Source organism: Acanthochromis polyacanthus, chromosome 13 (genome assembly GCF_021347895.1).
Source record: "Acanthochromis polyacanthus isolate Apoly-LR-REF ecotype Palm Island chromosome 13, KAUST_Apoly_ChrSc, whole genome shotgun sequence".
Lineage (NCBI taxonomy): Eukaryota > Metazoa > Chordata > Actinopteri > Pomacentridae > Acanthochromis > Acanthochromis polyacanthus.
In genome coordinates, this window is record NC_067125.1 from 22,627,516 (window position 1) to 22,645,420 (window position 17,905).

Here is a 17,905-nt window from a genome sequence, read left to right on the forward strand (position 1 = left end):
TCTGCCTCTTCCTCTGACTCCTCTTCCTCCTCAGGTCCTCAAAAGATGGATAGTTTTGCTGACAAGAGGCCTTTGCTTGGGGTCTGCAAGAGCACCGGGTCGTCTGGGTGAGTTTATGTATCATAATAAAACAGACATCGCTCCCTCTCTCAGCAAATATCTTTACATGTTTTTAATTACTCCTGTCCTTTCTAGTGAAGGTCAGCTATCATAAAATACAATTTACAACAGTTAGTCACAGCATTGAAACTGCTGGCCCTGCCACACCACAGAAACTGCTTCGGAATGGCTCCAGGAAACTGACCAAGAAATCAAAGTGTTGACCTGGCCTCCAAAAGGCCTAAAACCCAATCTGACTGAGCATACGCATGATAACCAGAATTAGCCAAATCCACGATGGAGTCTTTGCCTGCACCTAGAACTTGCAACCTAAAGGATCCACTGACAGTGTCATAGTGCCAGACATCAAAAGACATCACCAGAGATCCTGAACCGGTGCATTAATGGGTCACAACTATGACTGCATGATATCAGTGCAATGCAATGTTCTCCTTTCTGTAGCTGAAATTTTTCCCAACAACTAATGCTTTTGCATTTTTTTGCAACCAAATCCTACTTGTGGGCTCTGTTCTGTTCCTCGCTGAGTTTGCTGTGTACATAAAGGCTCGTTAATATGGTTAATATCAACTTCAAGAACCCTGAAATCAGAGTAAGCAATGTTCTCTTAAAGAAGATTTCTCTTGCAGTCATTGAAAATGAGAATGATGCACTTCATGCGATGTGACTATTGCGCAAGTGTAAATCGCAGTGTCGATGCTGACACAATGTGTTGTACAGCTCTAGTCAAAAGTGTTGTAGCAGCAAGAGAAGGAACTACACAATATCGTGCAGGTGGTTTTTATATTCATGGACGTCATGGGTTACATTTTCAGTTAAACTTGAGCCTTTTTACATAGAATTACTTCAAAACCCCTACAACCAGCTTGTATCGCAGCTGCTGCATCATTATGCTTCCATTATAACCAGTTAGAGGGACTACACTATGCATGGCAGCAGCTTGCAAGCCGTGTGCAAGCACAGTGGAATTTTGGGTTCCAAATGTAGAAAAAAGACACAACTGATTATGTATGGTAATGATTATCAGTTAATTTTTTGTTGCAGTTAGTAATTTAATCAATACAGAATATTTATCAATAAGGCAAAAGATCAACAACATCCATGTCAAAAGAAGTATTGTAAGTTTGCTGTAAATACCTGGTGGCACTACATCTTACTGTTTATTAAAATGGAAGACTACAGCCACTCGAGGTGGTCACTTGGACTTCAAGCAGTTTTGTGATGATGGTGGCCCAAAGCTAAGTGGTTTGTGTAACAAAGCCATTCATGTGACAAATGTCACATGCCCTACTTCTATCACTGCATGAAAAACTGCCCAGTATTCTTCATTCAGTTGACAATTTATTGAGTTCAAAATTTGCAATTTGTACATAAAATTCCAACTTTGTATCAAACAGGGATTCTTCATTGAAATCTTGATCACCTCATTGGTATTTACTTGCCAGTACCAGCTGATGTCTGCTTTGTATCTCTATTGCTTACAGAGTGTACTGTAGTCTGAAGATGTTTACTTCCCAGTATTACACAACCTCGCTAAAATTGTTTACAACACTGTGTTGAGAACAAAAAAACAGAACAAGACACAGCCGTTCCAAAATAAAAGCTCACCGCCTTGGCTTGCTAAAACCCTTCGCTGTACATGCACTGCAGGTGTCCACATATGCATGTTTAAAAAAAACAAAACAATATATTTGGTGAAGGTGGTATAATTCCTTCCTAAGGTCTCACAACATAAAGCTGAAGACATACAACGTACCTGACTTTAGTTGTACCCATGACTTTCACAACAATTGCTTTGTGTCTCGTATGATTGTTGAATTTTGAAATCTCATTCATTCAATCTCCTGGTCTCTGTTAGCTGTGAAAAAAGATCAGAACCAAAGAATATTATAAGCTGAGTACATACAGGCAGTATTGCAGGTGGCAGTGCAGTAAATCTAAAATTGGTCCAGCTATGTGAATTAATATCATAATTTGGCATATGTGCTCTTTTCCAGTGGGGGAGCTCTGGTTGAAAGTACACTAAGCAGAAGAAGGGAAACTAAAGCAATCTCTCCATGCTGATGTGTTGACCATCCTAATGGCATTTCTTTTAACAGGATAGAAGGGAGTGGAAGATTTTTTTTACTGTTTGCAGTGTTATGAAGTACAACAAATGATACATCTGAAAGTAATTTTGAATAATACAAGGCATCAAAGGACAACAAACGTCTTGTTATGAACCCTTCACATGCACCCAACTGGAGGTGAGCCAGTGATGTGGGCTTAGTGACTGTGATTCATGTTTTCTCTGTGGCACTGTGGTCGGAATGCGAGTGGTACCTGAACGTTCCCGAGGTAACAGAAGGGCGATTAAGCAGATGTGTGGATCCTGGCAAATCTTAGGGCTTGAGCAAGGAGTGTTATGCCTTAGGTTATTGAAATGAAGTGAATTTAAAATGTGACAGACCCCAAGGCATCTTCGCCTGCTTCTCCAAACCCAGTCTGTGCCCTCCCTACATCCCCCCCTCTTCCACTTACTTCTGCTGCTCTTCCAGAGCAACACAAAATTTAACTCAATATATCCTACCCAGGAAATGAAATAAGGAAGTCTGTCTTCAGCAGGGCCTTGATGGAGACCACCTTCTTGATGTTTTCCAGTAACTGCCGACCCTGTCTCTCTGACGCCATTGCTGTTGCTTCTGCTTTTCCTATGTCCTCACTGACACTGAGACAGGCAGCTTTTTGACGGTTTGGCGAATCACCCAGGCGTCGCTCGACACTAATGCTGAAAACATGCACTGTGTTGAAAAGCAGAAACCCTGACCTCTGGCTGAATGGCACAGCCTGGTCCTTCCCCCAACAGAAGTGCTTGGTAAATAACACTCTGGTCAAAGACAAGAAGGAAAAAGGCTTCCGGGTGCGGCGCAGTACTTTCCATTGGGCCTGTTCATAAACTTACTAAGGTCCTCACACAATTTTTAGCATATAATCATTTTGAAATAACAGCTTTTGTTAACCACCAAAAAGGATACCGTCCTGACACTTAAATGGAAAACAGATTGGAGCCTTGGCCGCTACAGCGGTGCTGGTTTAGAAGTTGGTTCAGTCAGCTCTAGGCTTAGATTACAAGATTTGCAAATTAAAGGAAAACCAGAGAAGGGAAAAAGCATGTGTGCTGAAGCCCTGTACTTGTGGATTTCCAGCCAGGCACACTCAACATAATTTTATCAATGGAAAGGATTATGCGTTAAGTCCAAACAATGTATGGATCCAGTGATTTTCTTGACAGTAAAGCTACATATGCGTCCCTCTCACTCTTTGCACCAGTGCCAGTGGGCTTTGGGAATTAGTAAAGAATGCTGGTGCCATTGCAGACCTTAGTATGTCTGCTCACATTTCTGGAAGGGATTTGTTTCCTTCCTCTGTTTGCCATTGTTATTATTTTCATTCATTTTAATTATATCTACAGGTATTAAAACACTGGAAGATTTAGGGCCACTCTCTCTCTCCATGAAAGTACATTTTATGGCCAAGATGGAGGCAACTTAACTGTTTGTGGGTGTTTGAGTGCACACACTTCTTGGGCAAAAGTTCAAGGATGAATAAGCATGCTTTGTTCTCTGGAGTTTGGGAACTGTCAGTGACATTTCCAATCCTCAGCTACCCCCTCACAGCATCTCCAGATGCTGGGAGGATGTGGTCCCGTTTTCTTTTAACCAATATAGTCCTCTTTCACCATGCGCATTACTACTGAATGTGCTATTTCAAGGCTCAAGCTGATGCACATGATACAGTGAGCAGATTTCAGTCATTGAGGCTATGGAAGCTATTTTTTCTTGTGGGACTGTAGATTTAATGAACTTTTGTCCGCTTCATGACAAACTTCATCACTGCCATTTCTCACACATACATGCATACATACGTTATTTTATTTATTCAGTGTTTATTTATTAGATTTATTTATTATATAACAACTCATTTTCAGATTTTATTTACCAGTTTGTAGTCATTAAATCACCATCATCTTCCCTCAGTTGAATGATTTGACTGAAACTAATGAACCTTTTAAAACTCTAGTCAGATTGACAACACTTGAAATACACTGAAACCATGCTGCAGAGAAGACTGTCTGTTTTGCCATGGATACCCACTCTTATGTGTTGCTGAGGATGTTGAAAATGTTTAGTGTCATTGTTTGAATGCAGACACCCCTCTGTGAAATGAGTTCCACTCTACACGCTATTCGTTGATGACTGGATTAACTGACAGAAAACTCATTTGCAAATATTTTCATTATTTCTTTGTCATTGCCTTTACTAACCTAAATATTTCCAACTTCACAAAACAGCCCTGTGCCACAAACATTGTTACTCTACAGTGAAGCTACATTTTCAGTTACATTTTGAGCAAAACATATTGTCTGCCACGTTTGTCCAATATTTTAGATAGGGAGGAACTCATCACCTTGGCAACTTAGAAAATGAAGAAAAAGCTTTATTATTTTAACCCAGACTGTGCCATTTCCCTAAACCTAACCACATACTTTTTGATGCTTCAACTTAACCATGCTTCTGACATGTTAAAGTGTCAACCAAGGTGTGATATTTTACTTAACCAATATTTTTGATACCTATGTCTGACCAAACAGTGAGTGAAAGCAGAAAATCAGCAACAAGAGAAAATGAAACATAAGCCTTAGAATTATGGCCTTGGATGGAATGTTCCATAATGGTCCCAGTCGCCTTGCAGAGGATCTTGCTGCTGACTTCTTCCATTCTCCACTCCTGCTTCCTCGTGTGGACTTGATGGCTCTTTTAAACTGGAAACCTTTTCAACAACACAATCAGTTGTCCCTTTCAATCAGAAAATCTGTTTTTCAAAATGTAAAGGAAAATGACTTTTTTTGGAAAAGAATTTTTAGGAAACTGGGTTCTCAAAAGTGAGGCATGTAAACAATTGCTGCTTTACTTTATCTTTTGAGTTAGTTAGCTAAATATGTCTGGGTTTCAAACTGCTATTCCGCAAATTCTGACAGCTGATGTCAGGTTGTACTGTGCACTTTAAAAAACTGTAATTGTGAGAAATGATGTACTGTACCCTTTTGACATTGTATAGTCTTAGCAATTGACTGATTACCTTTAGACAATATTGAGCAATTGTACTTAGAGTAAAAATAATTAGCTGTAGCAGTTGTTTGCTTATATTTTGTCCTGTTTTTTTTCTTGATTAAATAACCAATATACAATCTTTTAAAAGAAACCTTAAAGGCATTATGGAGGATGTTTTTTTTTTGTTTAATTTGTCTGATTGACATAAAATGAATATACTGACCTTTAGTGGACTTGTATGTATGGTCTCTAAAAGAATAAAAAAAAATAACTGTGGACATGGCAGGACCTGAAAAACATCAGCCAATCAAAGCGCTCGGACCGAGGCGTTTGCTTTGCTCCCTTTCCTGTCAATCAAAAATCTTCCCGCTCAGGCCCAGTTACGTAGATTACGTACGCCTTGGACTTACGTGTTTTGTGTATGTGTTGCTTTGGTATAGCTTCGTAGTTAGCTGGCGACTTGTTTTGCTCATCTTTTTTGACATAATGGCAGATAAAGATCCAGGGGGACCCAGCCGTAAAAGACAACTTCACGAGTGCTATGCAAGTTTCTGGAGGGGGGCATTTCTTCGTAAATGTTGAAAGGGGGGAGGTTAGAGGGGGGTGAGGGAGAGGTTGTATGTGTGCATGCGCATGCTACGTTCAAAGTTGTAGGAAATTAAATCTCCTCTAATGCCTTTAAATTCTAATCCTAACCCTAATCTTAAAGTTTCAAATGGACTTTCGTCCTCCAAATCATGACATTCAGTAACATTATGATAAATATTCTCCACTACCAAGATAGGGTATTTCTTACAGGAACTTAACTTGAATTCCTTTTTTCCTACGAAGATTTTTACTTTGATAGTATTTCATCATTGTGGCTGTCCCTGAAGACCAGTTGTTGTTGGTGTTATTTCTCTGTTGCAATTTTACTTTTTCAATGGCCTGGTATTTTCATAATGTGTATCTTGTAGAAGGTCTTTTGATAAGAAGTGAAGGATTTTGCCTTTATTTCAAAATCATTTCATCATGTTGCAGTAGCTACATGTGACAATTTTACTAAGCAAGCTGTTACAGTTTAGTTACCACTGCATACAGTAGATAGATGGAGTTTAGTCACATTGTAGATCCAGTCCAGTACTATGTTTCTGTTCAACAATATAGCTGAAAAATTCCTCATGATAAAATGTTAATTTTAAATTCAACCTCTTTGTTTATCAAGGTACAGAGATAATAGTTAAATTCTACAATTCTACAAATTCATTTGACGCTTTTGTCCAAAGCGACGTACAACACAAGCAAGAATTCAGACAGAAGGAAAAACCTGTAAGTGCAAAAAGTGCTTCAAGTGTGATTGGTCAAAGGTGTTGCCATCAAGTTACAGAAGAATTGCCCCCCCCCCTCCATCAGCCCTTGTATAGAAGGCTGGTGGGGGTGTGTCATTCTGGTGGGGTCGGTCTCGCTTTGCCAGTTCAGAACTTAAGTAGAATGTAGTGGTGGAACATAAAGATCTAGCTGCACCATTCTGCTATAGGAGAAAAATGTGGTTTCTTTAAACTATCCTCCTCGTCATGGGTAGGACTAAGCCAAGGATGTAGCTTTGGTGATCCGTCAAAACAATGAGAGGATGAATTGTGTGATTTAAATAAATAATCCACCAATTCAAAACTAGCAGAGCTGTCCTATGGCACTATCCCAATGATTTGCAAAACCTGACATTTTCAGTGTGACAGGTTGCTGCAAAGAGCTTTTTGTTGCTTCTGAGCAAAGAAAACATCACCACACACACACACACACACACACACACAGCAGAAAAGGACAAAGCCACCTAAAATGAGCTACCAGTGGCAGGCTTATTCCTGCATCCTCTATCTGATGACTCTGACCAAGGTGGAGGTGGTAGGGGACACAGGGTCACAGGACTTTTTGACAGTCCAACCTGCAAGTGCAGCTACTGTTCCCTGCCGGCTGCAGACTTTGCCAGGACAGGACTACGGGTGCCGATGGGGATGACAAAAAGCCACAGAGAGATGAACGGGGGGGAAAGGAACTCTATGATCAAGGGATATAATAGGCTGTTTATGACCCAGAGAAAGCACACTCTTGGGGTTTGTTCATGCAACTAAATGTTGCATTTTTCTCATGTGCTTTCATGAAGGTTAGCAACTAATGCATTTAGGTAACATTCTTGCAAACAAGTTTCTTATTGGTAATGATGACGTTTCTAGCCCATGCACGTATTGTTATTCTTTTTTTTCTTCCTAGACCGAGTTTCTGAGTTGCATAGATAACTTGTATGATTTTGGAACTGGAGCAACCAAAGCATCCATGTTTGCACAGTGCTTTACATTTTTTTTCAATCTCTCTATTTCTGTGTTTGTGAGGCATCGGACTAAAAATATCTATACAGGCTGATATGTCATGATTTCAGTTTCTATTAATGTATATTTGCCATGTAATGATGGAATCAGATAAGGTGTTCTTTCATGGTCCAGTGCTACTTGCAAAGACAATGCTTTTTGCAGGTACAAACTGCCAACTCCCAGCACTCACACTGATGCCAAAAGCCATACTCATCCATCCATCCATCCATCCATTCTCTATACACCGCTTTATCCTCACTAGGGTCGCGGGGGGGCTGGAGCCTATCCCAGCTGACTCAGGCGAAGGCAGGAGACACCCTGGACAGGTTGCCAGTCTGTCACAGGGCTACATATACACACAGACAGTCACACACACATTCACACCTACGGGCAATTTAGAATAATCAACTAACCTCAGCATATTTTTGGACTGTGGGAGGAAGCCGGAGTACCCAGAGAAAACCCACGCATGCACAGGGAGAACATGCAAACTCCATGCAGAAAGATCCCAGGCCCAGGCTGGGATTTGAACCGGGGATCTTCTTGCTGAAAGGCGAAAGTGCTAACCACTACTCCACTGTGCAGCCCATGCCATACTCAATCAAGGGTAAATGTACTGCAAGCATAATTTTGTTCTCCTGAACAAATATATTTAAATCTGCTTTAAATCCTACAGTGAAGTAACGCAGGTTATTAATTACAGGGTTACAGGCAGCAAATTCCACTTATCCCACGCAAACACTTTTGATGGCAAAAGCCCATTGTGGCACTAAGCCCTTGTGTTTCAGTGAATTTTCATGACAGGTTTTGCTCCATGGACCGGATGTATCTGTCTTCTAAAGTGTATTAAATGGAAATCATCAAGCATTTGTATAAAACGATCCACCAGATTATGGGGATTTGGAGAAGTGATGCTTTTTATCCAACATGAGGTTACGGTGTTCTTCACTGTCACATTATGATCACACTCACACACATGCTCAGGCTACCCAAGTCTAGCCTGTGAGGGGGATGTTCCAAAAAGTGACTCAGAGAAGGGATGTTGGTGACTCAGTTTATATCTAATTTGTTTTGTTATTGTGATTTGTTGTTAACTTGTATCGATCGTGTTCATTATGATCTAAGTGTTCAGGAGTGTGTCACTCCAGAGTACATTCTACTACCACAAGTGCTCTGTTCCCCCTGGTCTTCAAAATTTGGCTTCAAGTTGTGGGCAGGAATGTCATGTTCTCCTCTGAGGAAACGATTTTGATGAAATTGTTCCCGGGCCCGTTTGTCATGCTCCTGAATGGAAATGAGAGTGGCTGTAATCTGGTCTTCAACTTCCCCTTTTTCATTGCCCCTCACACGCACACACATACACACTTGTTCCATGCATAGGCAAACCTCTGGGGCTCAAGCTTCACTCTGAAACGTTTATTTTGACTTGCATGTCTGTTTTATGTCTGTCGAAAATGCGTTCTGCCTCGCCAGTTTTCCCCCTTCAAATAGGAAGTCAGATTAAACTCAGTAGTACTGGAAGTGGTGCATATAAACACACCCGACAGGCTGAATGATTAGTAATGACTTTTCAAACCTTTACCGCAACCTCATTCCCTAAACCAGGCCTCTGTGGTCAAAGCAATTAATATTTTATTTTACTTAAGTTTAAACTTTCCCTTTGCATTGAAGTATAAAGTGGTACTATTGTAATTTCCTTCAGATGTTGGATGAAAGATAAAATAGCAGGGACTTGGTAACACTTATTCTTTCCAGAGTCTGCATTTATCTGTCTCAAAGTGTAACTGGCCAAAAAGCATCTGATGCATTTTTATGACTTGTAAAAACATTTTGCCAAATGTTTCATGAGCTCATGGAAGTAGTCCTATTTTTGCCAACATCTAGCAGAACTCCTGAGATGACTTTACTGGTTTGAAGCTTCCCTGAGAAGGTGTTCTGGCAGAGCTATTCTGTGGTTAGGAGAGTTCCATATAGATAGCAGAATCTTATTTGAAGACAGAGATTTTTATCCATGCTTGGGCTCAAGGGATAGTAATTTGAGTCCCACACTTCCGTCTAGGCTGAAACACCTCAACAAGTACTGGAAGGATTGCTATGAAGTTTTGTGCAGACATTCATGAATCCTATCATTTAGTGGTGCTGGGCTTTCTGTTCATCCTCACAGCAGGTTGACATTTTTGGTTTAGAGTGAAATCTCTGGTGGGATTTGTACCTCCAGCAGGTCATTGTTTATTCATTGAAATGTCTGTTTGATGGAATACAACCAGATTTTGTAATGATCTTTTCTACATGTAATGGCTTCCGATGACTTTGATGGTCCCTTGATAGTTTTTCTAAGCCCAACATGACGTGGACATTTATTCTTGTTGTGAAATATTGTAATACATATTGGCTGGATTGCCATGATATTTAATACAAACATCCAGGTTCTTCTAAAATTGTAATTTTTGTGCATCGTGATCCTTTGGATTTTAATATATTATATTATCGGGTCAGATTTTTTTCAACATGCTGGTCAGTGAGCTAATGATGTTCCTTCAAGTAGTCTTTGTGTTTAGTGCTGATGAGTAAATAAGTGTTAACATGCTAAACTGAGATTGTGAATATGGTCAACATAACCTACTAAACATCTAAGTGTGAGCTCGCATCGCTGTAATCTTGTTGATTTGACTGGACTTTATGGCGATAGTGGAAATACAGCTCTTCAGCAAGCAGTGAGCATTTAGCTCTGTCATAAGCAGCCATTTTGGTAGTAAAAAGGAGGGCCATAAACTCAAAGATCCCTTCAACAGGAACACCTTGTAGCGTAGTAAGGGTTTTTCTTGAGTTGTTAGAACTGGTCATCAACCAGTCTGACATCTAATGGTCTCTAACACAGTCAGTGACGTTTAACCGTAAAATAAATTACTGATAATCTGTTATGGCTACAGAATTTGACTGGTTTAAGGGGTAAGTTTGACACTGACAGCTTTTTTCCTTTTCAGCAGAGAGATACCACAGAATGTGGGTGAAGCTACTGTCTTCAACCTCCTGTGGTTGAGGGGTTTTCTCTAAAGTCTGGAAAGTGAGTTTTGTCTTGAAATTAAATGTGATGAAATAATCAGTGTTTTGCCTGATACCCGTGAATGTTGCATAGCGACTTCAAGCTGCCTCCCAGCTCATATCCTGGTACACAAGCAGATACAAGGAACGTTAACTTGTCACATTTCTAGATACACTTTGAGATGTCAAAGCAGAAGAAAGAACTGCACCATGAACAGATGTTTCTTGTGTCAAGTGCTTCCACTTAACTTAGACAGAACATTGGCACACAAGGCTAAAATGGCTAAAATTGGATCTAATGCAAGCTATGGTTTGGGTAATGAATATTAATATCCACTTCACTGCTGTCAGAGTAAGAAGAAAAGCTGGATTTATGGACTGCATATACATAAATTCACATGTTAAGATTTTTATATTACACTACTGTTCCTAGTATCTTTCCTGTAGTTGAAAGTCTTTTTTTCTCTTGGCTTTTTTGTACATTGGATTTAATGTTTGCTCTTTTGCTTACCATTTAGCTATAATGCAATGCTCTAGCATATACCCACCAAGAATAAGTGGAAGTCTGTGCATGCACACAAACACAGGATAGTGTGTTTCCAAAATGCTGGGCTTTATACTGTATGTGCAGTATTAAACAGTGAAGGAAATGTATTTGTGGCTGCTCTGCAGACATGGAGATGTGGTTGAACTTTTTACCCTAATTACTTTCCTGCTAATGCCTGCAGCCTGCCGGAATCACTGTGGCTCCCCCCAGGCCCCCAGCAGGCTCTGATGTGGCCAGCGGTTGTGTGTGTCTGTGTGTGTGTGTGTGTGTGTGTGTGGAGTTGGGTGCTTGGCTGAGAATGAGTGGAGTGCGAGAAAACAAAAGGAATGAGGGAGTAGCGAAAGCACTGTTTTTCTCTTCCAGTTGTCATGGAATTCTTGATGCAAAGATTATTGTCCATGCACAAGACAAAGCCTTGAAATGCTAAGAAAATGGAAAGATTTTATCATAATTTACAATTCCATAACAACTGTGCCAGCTCTACCTTGACAGGACTAGAACAAATAATAAACGAACTTTGAGGTGAGACTATGCGACCAATTTCTGTTTCCAAACTCAAAATCTACTTTAAATCTCATTTAAATCTAATTTGGATGTTCTAAATCAAGGTTACATTGGTATTTGCCTTTCATTTTGCAGTTAAGAGTGAATATTAAATAGTTGTTTAAATGGTGGCATTAACTATTGGCAATGTAATTCCTTAATTTCTGCTTTACATATTCAAAAATCCATATCAGCTAAACCCTAGTAGAAACACCATTCCTCAGAAGTGCAGCAGCCTCCAGTTGTAGCATCAGAGTTCTCTCTTAGAGCAGACCCAGCCTTGACTTCCCAAACCGAGGTTGTATTTGTATAGCATTTCCACAGCATGTAATTGCCATTCGTATTTGAGGAGCTTGTAAAACTTTGCACCAGTAGGAAATGTGGGGACGTCCCTTCCTTGTAAATGAATTTATTTGCCTGCTTTTGAATTCCCTCTTAGACTTCCATCTATGCTTTCCACTTCCACATGAAATCTTGTGGTTTTGATCCCCTGGTTTAGTTCATGTTCATAAAAAGATGTGTGCAGTTTCTGTCAGCCAGAGGAAAAGTGCTCATGGAATAAGCTCAGCACTGATGTGAAAATTAAAATAGCAGATGTTGACATGTTTCATAAAGGAGGAGGTACAGAGACTAGATTGATTATAATAGTACAGTAATAAGACGTGCATGCAAAAAGGTCCTTAATGACTATTGTAAACAGTTACACATCTAAAATAAAGAGTCACACATAATTTTATAAGTCAAATTAAACATTTTGTTTTTAGGAAAAGTTCCCATTGTGGTACAGTGCAACACAGCGGCAGAGCAGTAGAACAAAAAATGACCCAAACAGGCAGGGTTTACTGTGAGGCCAATCCAAAGCTAGATGAATTCAGCAGGTGTTCCCTCTACTTGCTTTACGGAATAGCAATTTAAGATTAAAAAATTCCAATTCTGGGCTGTTGCAGCCTTAACCCTAGGCCAAATCTATTAGTCTTCAAAGTGGGTGATCTTCCTTTCCACAGTAAGTTGAGCTGTGTCTGTAGTAGGGCTGGGTATTGTTCAAGATCTATGTACAGTACTACTAGTAGTTTCCATAATGACACCAAAAATTGCATTTTCAGTATCTCAGAGTGAATAGGAAAAACCTTTTCTAACAACCTTTCTTAGTATTGCCAGAGATGGTTGTCTTAGGATGACAAAGTTAGTAAATTGTAAAATGTCTCAACAACTATTGATGGCTTGCTAGGAAATTTAGTACAGACATCATGGTCCCCAAAGGATTTATTCTGTTTCACTTCTCAGAGCGCATCAGCAGTAGCGCTGTGGTATAACTCAATAAAATGTCTTCATATTTACTCACTGAATTTGCATATAGCCTTTCTCAAACATTTGTTATTTCTCTGAAGATATATCACAACTAATGTGATCGCCTGACTTTTTGTCTAAAGCTGCTGGAAAAGTCCCAACAACAATTAGATGGATTGGTATCGCTGATTTCACCAGCCACCGTCAGGTCAAAACTGCATTTTGTCCATTAGCTGTGTTATGACCACATACCTACAAAATACTGACATTTATGTTTACTGCTGATTAGGAAATCTGGGTATGCCTTTATCTCAATTAAATTAATAAAATTATTATTCAGATTAGGAAATATATAGTCACAGAATAAGTCAAAGAGACTGAGAATCTGACCAAGAATTTGTTGCCAACTTGCAGGAGAAGCATTTCGGTCAGTACCTTAAGTTTGATACCCAGTTCAAATCATTCCATGAATAGTGCTTTTTTTTGAACACTCCGTCTTACAACAACCTAGCAAAAGCATGCCCCCCCTCCAATCATTTTCTATTGACATCTTGCATTTTGTTCTGTCTGGCAGGGCCAGTCCATTTTCTCCTTAGTTTCTGGAGTAGCTCCTTGTCCTATCAGAGGAAGTACATGAGCCGAGCCTCCTTTCCTCCGTCCCTTTCATTTTCTATCCTTTCAGACCCAAGGGCCAGTTTGAGTAATAGTAATTGACACATTGATCTAATAGGGCCATCATAATAGGCCTGCTACTGAGCTGGGCAATGGTGCTCGGCGTCACCTTAACATGTGCAAGGACTGACATCCCGCCATGATCCATAATGATAATTGTGATTTAGCCTTGCTTTCAACCTACGCCCTAGCGTCCCCAGCATCAGGAAATCTTATTACATCTGACCCCGCATTGCCTCCATTAGAACTGGGTCATTTGTTAAAATACTGCAAAAGCAAAACAATTGAACTCTGTGCCATTTTGATTCTATAACAGCAGGTTATCATTGTCCCTTTGAATCAATTCCAGAGGCCCATTTTTCGGGATAGAGCTTTGAATTGGATTGATCGGACTCTGATAATGCTGAAATCAATGATGCAGCCGCCTGAAAGTAAATTACCGTTGGGTTAATTTTTTGTATCCATCTTAATGCCCATACTCTTGATTGGTAATGGTAGCTGTGCTCACAGCGTAAGGACCTTTGAAATGTTGACGATGATGTTAGCCAGCACAGTGGAAAAGTGAATCGGGGATTGTTTAAAACTTTGTTGTGATGCGTCTTTTATCTTCTTTAAGAAGCATTTGCTGAGACTGGAAGGAGGAACGTTTTAGAGTTCACATCCAGGCAGTGTCAAACACAAACAAAGACACATGCACACACAATACATATGTAGTCCTGGAACAGTATTTTAAGTTTGGGCCTGTGTTTGTATCTAAGGGATATGAATGAATTGGGATTGTGTCAGTGCTTATCAGGGAAAAATACAACACAGGGCTCCAGACTAGCTTTTTCACTGGTAGCATAGGTGCGATCAACTTTCTCAGTTGGTTGTGAATAGACACTACAATTTATAAGTGTTCCCTAAACGCCCCACATTACAGGCTGTGGTAGCTACTACTAGGTGGCTGTGGTGCTCAGACAGGTGTGTGACCAAAAATGATATTGAAAAGAGTTCAACTAGGGAGTTCTAATGTCAGATTTATCCTAGATGGAACCGAGTGATTTTTTTTCTGCATGCACTCTTTTCTATGAGCAGTCCACAAGAAGATCACATTTTTAAGCATAAATACCACAGTGCACTGAAGTTATAAAAGTACTATTTTATAACCACTGTGGTAAACACAGTAGCTGCCTGTGCTGGTCAAAGCAGCACAAATACAGCTTAATAATCATCATGTATTAACGCAATGCGACCACTTGAAATTTTAACTTTCACACTCTCAAAAAAAGATCGCAAATTCTTCCATTGTTCTCGCAGTCTGGAGGCCTGTAACATTAGTGTGTACTTCTGCCTATACGTGTGTGTGCATAAATGACACATACACTCTCAGGGGTTTGGCTCTCGTGTCAGTCATCAAAATAGTAGTGAGATGTTATTGCAGTAGTTATTTCATTTTGTTTGTGTGTTTTCTTGCATTTACCTATGTCAAGCAAAATGAATCGCAAGTCAAAGAACTGCCTGTGTGTGTGTGTGTGAGCAGCATCCCTGAGTGGTGGAGTCCTGTTGGTGCCCGTGGTGTCAGCTGCAACATGGAATAATGGTCCTACATTGGTTCAGAGTAGCAGATTATTTGACAGCTGCACACACAGTTTGCAGACAGAATTCCATGGATCATGTTCAAACCAGATTATTGTAGGTGGAGGCGAGTGGCTCACTGTGACCTGCTGCGTCCTGCAGCTACAGCGACATAGAAGGATTACTGACATAGGATATTATGATAGGCATTTTCACTGAGATTATCAGTTCTATTCTAGTTAATTCTTTAGAGAGAGATAATTACTGTTTTTAGTTGTTTGATAATATGCATGTCTATTTTCTAGACCCTCCAGAAAAACGCGGACAAAAATCCTTGATTATGCGGGCTAAAGCCTTGATAATGCGGGCTAAAATCCTTGATTATGCGAATAAATATGCGGGGTTTTTATGCCATTTTATGCTGAGAAATTGCGGAAAGTTGCAAAGTATGCAAATAGTTGTGAAATATGCAAAAATGTGCACGATTCACGTGCCATCTGGCCGCGGAGGGATGTGTCCTCTAATCAGACACTGGGACTGCTGCGGGGTTACTGGACTGACAGCCTGTGCTTTGGGATGGGGAGAAGCTCACTGCAGCACCTGCTGCTTGTTGAGGACAGTAACTGAAGAATAATCCGAGTTTTCCTGTCAGTCTCCAAAACGGCAGAAAAAGTTGCTAGATTTGTGGCTAGTCGCTTTTGACAAAAAAAGTCGCTCGGACGCTTTGGAAAGTCACTAGATTTAGCGAGAAAGTCGCTAAATTGGCAACACTTGCGCCGTGCTCCGCATCAGCTCATGCTTCTAGTGTGTGTGTGAATGCGCGAACTGATGACGTCAGGCCGGGCGTCACATAAAAACTCACTCATAACTCCATTTGTATTGGTTACAGTTTTCTCATTTTATGCGGAAATTGTGAAATCAAGCGGGACCCGCATATTTCTCTTTTTTTTCATGGAAATGTGAGATTCTTGCGGGAATTATGCGCTGTTTTGCGGGGATTATGTGGCCTTTTGGGAAATAATTAGCAGCATTTTTGTGATTAATGCGGGAATTCATGCGATCGCATAATCGCGTTTTTCTGGAGGGTCTAATTTTCTTGACATTCTATCTAACAAAGCATTTTTGCCAGTACCAACAACCAATACCGTACACCTCATTGACATGCTCAACACCATTATAATGTATCCATTCTAAATACCAACACAGGTCACTGATATATATATATATATAACTTGCCTCAGCATCCTCAACTATGGAATAGAGACCTAATGTTTAGGTGCAGACAGGGCCATGGAAGATGTTTAATGTTTAAAAAGATTAGACAGTTGTATACAATGGTATAAATGTGTTACTGTGTTTGTTAACACAAATGTGTGAAATAGGTTTGACATAAAAAGCTTTTAGGCCTACTGAATGCTCTTTAAAATAAAAAAGGAATTCATGTATTGATTCTCATAATTTTTGACTAATTCAAAAAGTTATACGCTAGAAAAGGTCCTGAAACTATGACTGAAATGTTTCTCTCTGAATCTTAAAACACATTTCTTCTCAAGGATGTTCCTTAGACACACACTTGGAATAAACAACCTGTTGTAGTTCAGACTCTTCCAATTTGTCAGCCATGTCAAGCACTGTACAATCAAGCCAGGACCTCATAAAAACCCCATGGACAGAAGGGTGGAAAAAGTGAGAATAGAAGGGAAGGTAAAGAAAATTATGGAAAGATATGTTGTACATATTCTGTCTGTGAATCTGTCTGTCCTATGCAACATTACTCAAAAACACACTAACAGATTTGGATGAAATTTTCAGAAATGACACAAGACCAAGTGATTAGATTTTGGCAGTGATGCGGCTTATTGTCTGGATCCATGGGTTTTTTAAGGATTTCCCATTGCAAGATATAGTGGCTGTCACGGCATCACCATAACCATGACAACAAGTGAACACTGCGTCAGTTCCCTGCTGACGATCATGTGATTCTACTACAAATCCACCGGCGCCGACTTATCGGAATTGATAGAAGGAACAATTGATTTAGTGATTAAATAGTGGGGGTGTTTCTGAGTCCCATCATTTCACACCTCCTGCTACATATTTAGGTCAGGTGATGCATAATACACGCCTGTGTTCAGTGCAAGGTCAGAGAATGAACAGTTTTGGCAGATTATTGTGTTCTCTGAGTGCTTTTCTTGTTGATATGTATATTAAGGCTTTAAAAACCCTCCCCACACACACCTCACATCACTGCAGAGCAACACTATGCAGCGATCAGATGTCTATGTGAAACAGACAAGACCAGATACTGAATGCCGCTATGCCATGTGCTGTACTCAAGGAGACAGAGGAGACCGATGCTGCTGTCACTGAGCCAATCAGAGCCCAGCGATGTACGCTACACATTTTATTTACCTTATTCTTTTAATATTGGGCTTCACAGTGGTGTAGTGGTTAACACTTACGCCTTGCAGCAAGAAGATTCCTGGATCATTCTGCATTGAGTTTGCATGTTCTCCCTGTGCATCCGTGGGTTTTCTCCGGGTACTCTGGAGGTTAATTGATTATTCTAAATTGCCCGTAGGCATGAACACGATTGTGATTGTTCATCTGCATGTGTGGCCCTGCGACAGACTGGCGACCTGTCTAGGGTGTCCCCTGCCTTCGCCCTAAATCAGCTGGGATAGGCTCCAGCCCACCATAACCCT

The 17,905-nt window shown here is 40.2% G+C and overlaps 1 protein-coding gene across 3 annotated transcripts in view; it reads left to right on the forward strand.

Annotated features, from left to right (window-relative positions):
• bcas3 (BCAS3 microtubule associated cell migration factor) overlaps positions 1-17,905 on the forward strand; it is a 418,130-nt gene that overhangs the window by 23,772 nt on the left and 376,453 nt on the right. For all 3 annotated transcript variants that reach the window (XM_022195624.2, XM_022195625.2, XM_022195626.2), the window contains exon 7: positions 35-107. In XM_022195624.2, coding sequence (XP_022051316.1) covers positions 35-107 — 73 coding nt within the window. The remainder of the gene's footprint in view (positions 1-34; positions 108-17,905) is intronic.